The sequence below is a fragment of the Leucoraja erinacea genome, chromosome 6, assembly GCF_028641065.1.
Source record: "Leucoraja erinacea ecotype New England chromosome 6, Leri_hhj_1, whole genome shotgun sequence".
Taxonomy (NCBI): Eukaryota; Metazoa; Chordata; class Chondrichthyes; order Rajiformes; family Rajidae; genus Leucoraja; species Leucoraja erinaceus.
In genome coordinates this window covers 42,167,168-42,173,314 of record NC_073382.1, presented here as the reverse complement: position 1 = coordinate 42,173,314, position 6,147 = coordinate 42,167,168, and the positions used below count along the sequence as shown (strand labels likewise).

The window sequence follows — 6,147 nt, the reverse complement described above, 5'->3', positions numbered from 1 at the left end:
TTGAGGTGTAAATTAGAAATACCCCTCGGGCGTCGAAAGAATTACAAGGATTTAACCAGTGAAACTACTAGTGATCGACTGGATAGGCAAATTCAGCTCCTTAAATGTTGCTTGAATCAATGAACTGTCTGTTTTCCTGAACAGCAGCATTGTATTCAATTGAGCTGCCCTTTGCGAACGGTGAATGTTTTTTAAAAGACAACGAAGTGGTTTTATCTTTTTTCCCCATTCACTATAAAAATGTGATAAATCAGGTTTCTGCTCTATGTAACAATGGTTTGATTTAGATTTCTAAGTAATTCTATTCAAAGCACGAACAAAGACACCCTTTGGAGGATACCTTACACTCCACCTGCGTTTGAGCAATTCAGATACAAATCGCGTGAGCATTGCAAGAATCAGTTTTTTTTCTCTCTATTTTCTTCTTTATTAAAACCCCGTGTTCAAGAAATAAACAGGGTAGAAATCAGACCCAAAATTTTACAGGAACGTTCGTCGTCTACTGTTAAATTAAAAACCAACATATTACACTTTTTAAAACTTCATAAAGATTCGTCAAATGCATAATTAAAAAAGTATTTTCTATTACAGAAATGCCAAAGTGGTGTGAAGTAACATGCTGTGACTTCAACATTCGAGTTACACATTACAGCAAACAACGTGACAGTTATATTGAAATCCTTTGGACTTAAAAAAAAAAACCATGAAGAATAATTTTACGGCAATGGCGTTATGCATCGCTGTTTGTAAACCAGCAAGGGAATAAACAGATGCCAGACTCCACACAGATATTAGCTAACATCTATGTTTTTGTTATATAAGATTGCCGACGTCTAAATATGATGTGTTGATAAAAACTAATTATGTTTCCAAACAGATCAGTGTCAATCAAAGACATATCTTTAACTCGTAATCGTCAAAGTTATGTGCCATTTTAAATTCGAGATAACATAGATTCCATAATTGTTATGACTCGGAAGTACTAATACTAATAAGAATACGAAGAATAGCACTAGATGGCAGTGTCAGAGGTCGCTCTGCGGTGTCCCACACAGCACTCCAATAAAGAACTTTCAACTGTAATAGCGTTCCATCTGCTATAGTGCACGTGTATTTATGTATATTTCTACTTAATTGCATGTTTTTGTCTGTTCGTTACATTACACAAACCGTTGAGCTCGGATACTACATTTTTAATGTGCAAACATTACTCGAAAGGACATAAGATAGTCCAATATCCGAGGGGTAAAATGCAAAAATAATCGTCTATCTAGGCAATAAATACAAATATGAGACAGTCAGCACAGGACTGCTCAAACTGAAATGATCCCTTTCGATATCTTACTTTGCTGCTCCAGAGATTGGTCATATTTTCTGGTGAGTTTATATTAAACCCAAGAAGCCCAAGCCGAAGGTCGTGTGAGGGGAAAATATTACAAAATGAACACTAAGCATGCAACACTGAATACTGAAATGTACAAATTTACAATCCGGTTTAGATTTTTCGGCAATGTGCATCAACGTGTATAGTTGTTCGCGTAGGTTCGGCTCTACAATTCGCTTTTGGCAAGACGAATGAAGGGAATACTAGGTCTCAAACCCAAAATAAAACCTACAATATTTACAAATGTACAGTCCTTTCTTGTTGTTGCTTGTCCAGCTCGTTTTTCACGCGTTTCATGATGTATGCACAACTATAAACATGGCAATCGTGACTTTTTACACATATTTACAATTTGATTGAATGTCTCTAGATTAGATTCTGCCGAAGTACAGTATAGATGAGCAAGTGAAACTTCCAGGGCTGAATCTAATTGTCTGAAACATTCAATAATTCGTCCACTGCAACTGTTTTTGTACATTTATAGTATTTCCTTGGCGTTTCCGCACCCTTTTGATGGATTTGATAGCGCAGTTCCCTCTAATTCATTCGTCAATTTTCGAAATACATTAATACAGTCGAACAAGGGGCTTTAGTTGCGGTCAGTGGTCTGTTTTGCAAACAATTACAGTTGTCCCTTGTCTTCCCAAAAAGATTTGGACACGCAATGATTTGAGAACAATTGTCTGAGAAGTTATTTATTCCAAAACATCGCACACCATAGCTGTCAGCAAACTACTCGTTGATTATTTTTCCTTTAAATGCAATACAGTCTTGCTTTTAAAAGAAACTTTTTGCTTCATGTCATAATGCAGTTGCATAGGCAGGGTAGGGTTCCAATGTGGGTTTACTCATCCCCGGGAGAAGGATATAGGCGAGAGGGGGCTGCAGTCCTGAAGCCGGCCAGCCAGTGCAATTGCACGGCAGCATGTAGCCAGGATTGCCCGGTGACGGGTGCGTGTGAGTGTGAGCCCCGCCAAAGGCGGCCGCTGCAGCGGCTGCAGCGGCCGCGGCAGCACTCGCTCCACTTTGGTAAGCTAGTGGTGAGGCATATTGCAAGGAAGCCAGGGAAGTGGGCGCAATCTCGCTCATTTTTGACCCCAGGTGACTTGCCTCGAAGAGTGAGTACGGGCTCGCAACGTGTGGGAAAAAAAGCCTGGCTTTCTCAGCCGAACTGAGCAAGGAGTCCGGCAGAATGCTGGCGGACAGGGCGGCGGACTTCAGTCCTTCTTGGTCCGCCAGGTAAGGCATGGGGAAAGCGAACTTGTCTTTCTTTAGCAGCGTCTTAGGCTTGCGCCTGGGTCGATACTTGTAATCCGGGTGCTCCTTCATGTGCAATGCTCTGAGCCGTTTGGCTTCGTCAATGAACGGTCTCTTTTCTGATTCGGTTAAAAGTTTCCACTCGGCACCCAGCCTCTTGCTGATTTCCGAGTTATGCATTTTGGGGTTTTCCTGGGCCATTTTCCTCCTTTGCGCCCTGGACCAGACCATGAAAGCGTTCATGGGGCGCTTAACGTGATCCGCAGGTTTAGACATAGCGACCACAACAAAAATCAAAGAACTGCAGGTGCTCTCGCTGCCCAAACCTCACCGTGAACTTTTTGATACTTAAGTATTTTCGTCAATGGGTCGATGTCATAGCGATTCCTTTGAAATCTGGGACAGAAATGTTAAGGCAGGGTGTTTCCACGCCAGGTGTTTAAAGTATCGGTTGCTTGAAGTGGTCTCGGTGCGCCGAGCTGAGCACTGAGCCCTCCCGAGGATTCCTTCAGTTGTCTGTTGCACCCAGATGCCTTCTCAGCGGAGTATCTTGTTAGTTAGATACGAGGAAAGTCTGCCGATCGCTGGATACCATGTGAACCAACTTCAAAGCAGGTGGGCTCTGGAACATGCGCAGTCGTTCGCACGCAACCTTCAATAATCGCTAAGGCGTTGTTAATGAAACGCTCGTCCAATCGCTAGGTCTGCAAACACATCACCATGACTCGTTTTAATGTGTGCGTGCACATTTTTGTGTATTTTAATTGTTGCAATTCTTTCTTTTCAGTTTGGCTGGCACAATCCCGCAATTATTTGACTTTGCCTTAATGTTATACAAACTGTTGGCTCCTGATTTAATTGTCAACTGCCTGTTGTTAAACATGACTATCGGAATATCCGATCCCAAACTGATAGGCGTTATCGGAAGCTATTATTGAACAAACCAATCCGTAATCATGCTGGAATCAAAGATAATCTGTCGCTATTACACTTTTGTTTTAATCGGACGCATTAAAAAAAAAAATCAGTGCAATTTGTGCTAAGATATCGCGAGTGTAGGGAATTTGATAATTGTGGAAAATAATGATACAAACTTAATAGTTCGTGTTGAAATTGAGTAATCCGTGATGAATGCGGAAGTACCTACAATGGGGAGGTGTTAATGCCAACCGCGTGTACATGCAAGTAAACGTCAAGAAAAATTTGAAACGATTTTGAATAGATTGTGTTTTATATTTATTAGAAACATAGAAAATAGGTGCAGGAGGAGGCCATTCGGCCCTTCGAGTCAGCACCGCCTTTCATTGTGATCATGACTGATTATTATTAAACTATTGTGGACTAGAAACAAAATATTCCAAGCATACTGTACTAAAATATAGTTCCTAATACACCAAACAAACCTTACATCAGCTTGTCTACGTTTATATCCTTTACTATAATATTTATTTCGTCACCAGCAGAGCTAATGTATATTTACCACATACAAGACGAAATACAAAACCCAGACTAATGCAGGGAATTATTGTTCTATTGGGAAAAATACGTTACCTAAATATTATGAAAAGTCTAGGGCCTATAATCAAGTCGGACGACATATTCTCTTTTGCGTATTTGTACATTGTTTACTTTTTTTCTGACATCATGGGACCCTTTGGCATGATATATTATTAATTACTGATTAAAACCATCCGTGATCGCGTCGGTACATAATGATCAAACAAATAAAGCTGATTTTGATCGAGTGAAGAGGTACAAACAAAGTTCATTCTCAATGCGATAGAAACATAGAGAATCTCTTGAATATGCTACATAATTGTTATTTAGGTAGTATGTGCAGACGAGGTCTGTGGTTATTTGGCAACTGTGAGCATGCAGGAAAAATGCAAAATATGCCACCTCATACAACGTCTCCTTAAAAGGCTAGTATAAACATATTGGATTTAGGCCTCCAATATTTTGAGCAATATTTGGAAGGAATATTTCAAATTAACCAAATTTCTTATTTTAAAGTAAGTAAAACGGATACAACTTTTCTTTGTAAAGGGCCAGATAGAAAGGTGACACTTCTATTTGTCAGTAATACGAATCTTGAAGGGAATTGGCCCATTTTCATCAATTCCCCAGCTTAAATTCTGACAAGATTGTAAATTATAGCCTTCGAGAAGCGCAGAGTCCTGGTATTTCAGAGAAATAAATGTGAACTGTTCAACCTGTTAAAATAATTTAGCATCAAATACCATAGCATAGGCAACTAATTTCCATGTAAGTTTAATAAAGGATGATTTTGAGACATGTTTGTCTAATGGGCATCGCAGATGAGTTTGCATCTTGAGATGGTACTTTAAAAAAACTTTTCTTGATTTACTTTGGATTCAAAACGCCTCCGTACGCTGTGCGTATTATCCAACAATCCGCCCATTGTACAGAGCCGCACAGCATTCCCGCGACACATTTTAACTGTCTAATTTTGCGAAGTGTTTTATTTTATCGCACTTTCAACCAGTTGATTTATGTTAATCTCTATATTCTCAGTTGTCAGTTCTGTACAAGTGTGCCATTTTAGAAACTACCGTAAAGGAATTACGATAAAGCAAATGTTACAAATCTTTGCATTAGTCATTTTCAATGGTTTAGGTGTTATTTAATATCTGACTGTATTCGTCAGGGTATGTATGGGTGGGTGTCAGAGATTAAAATATCTGAAGCATTCAATTAATGCGGTTGTTGGTGTGCGGAGCTGGACGTCTATTGTGTCCTTCAGCCCATAGGGTATTGATGAGCAAGCGCAGTGAGGCATTGCGCTTTGGTCTTCTTGGAGACTCCAATACTTGCGAACGATGTGATTTTACAGTAATGACACGGCGTGAGTTCAGGGTGTGGGGATCCACCTCCAGTCTCCGCCATCGTAACATATAATTTACGAAAGTCGTTCTTGAAAAACAGACAGATTTTGGCATCTTACGCTCAGCTTTCTCCTACAAGTCACGTTGTGCTAAACATCTTCAGAGTCCACATGGGAATTCATCACATATACGTTCAGTTTGACTCACGAAGGCATTGTATAATTAGATTCTTAATCCGAAATTACATCACACACACAGCAGTACTCGGAATGTTATATTGCCATTTTTCCATCCTCGCCCCCATCACCATCTTTTTCTATATTTTCCACCTCTCAATCACGTCCTGTCCCTAAGTCTACTTTTCAGATTAGATATCGAATAGTTAACAAAACAAAATGCGGATGAAATATTTTGGCAAAATTAAAAGGGATAAGATAAGGTAGGGGTCGATTTTTTAAAAGAAATAATTTTAACAATTTCTACTTAAACAATTGCCTTTGCTTGTGAGATATTTATGTCATGTGTGGATTCAAATACACGCCAAAGCCTGGACAGTAAATAAAATCCATAATTTTTTTAACATTTGGAAATTGTTCGCTTAAGAATATTCCACCGGCTGGCCAAAGAGTGTAGCTCGTGTATTGCGGTTAATACGATGTA

At 39.5% G+C, this 6,147-nt stretch overlaps 1 protein-coding gene across 1 annotated transcript; it reads right to left on the bottom strand.

Moving 5' to 3' along the window:
- Window positions 1-1,515: 1,515 nt before the first annotated feature.
- sox21b (SRY-box transcription factor 21b) lies at window positions 1,516-3,891 on the bottom strand. Its single transcript, XM_055636818.1, has one exon. The coding sequence runs from the start codon at window positions 2,915-2,917 to the stop codon at window positions 2,186-2,188; it is 732 nt and encodes a 243-aa protein (XP_055492793.1). The 5' UTR covers window positions 2,918-3,891; the 3' UTR covers window positions 1,516-2,185.
- Between the last annotated feature and the right edge of the window lie 2,256 nt (window positions 3,892-6,147).

What these genes read in the sequence shown, in the direction of transcription:
- sox21b (XM_055636818.1), bottom strand. Translation starts at nt 2,917, where the DNA reads ATGTCTAAACCTGCGGATCACGTTAAGCGCCCCATGAACGCTTTCATG.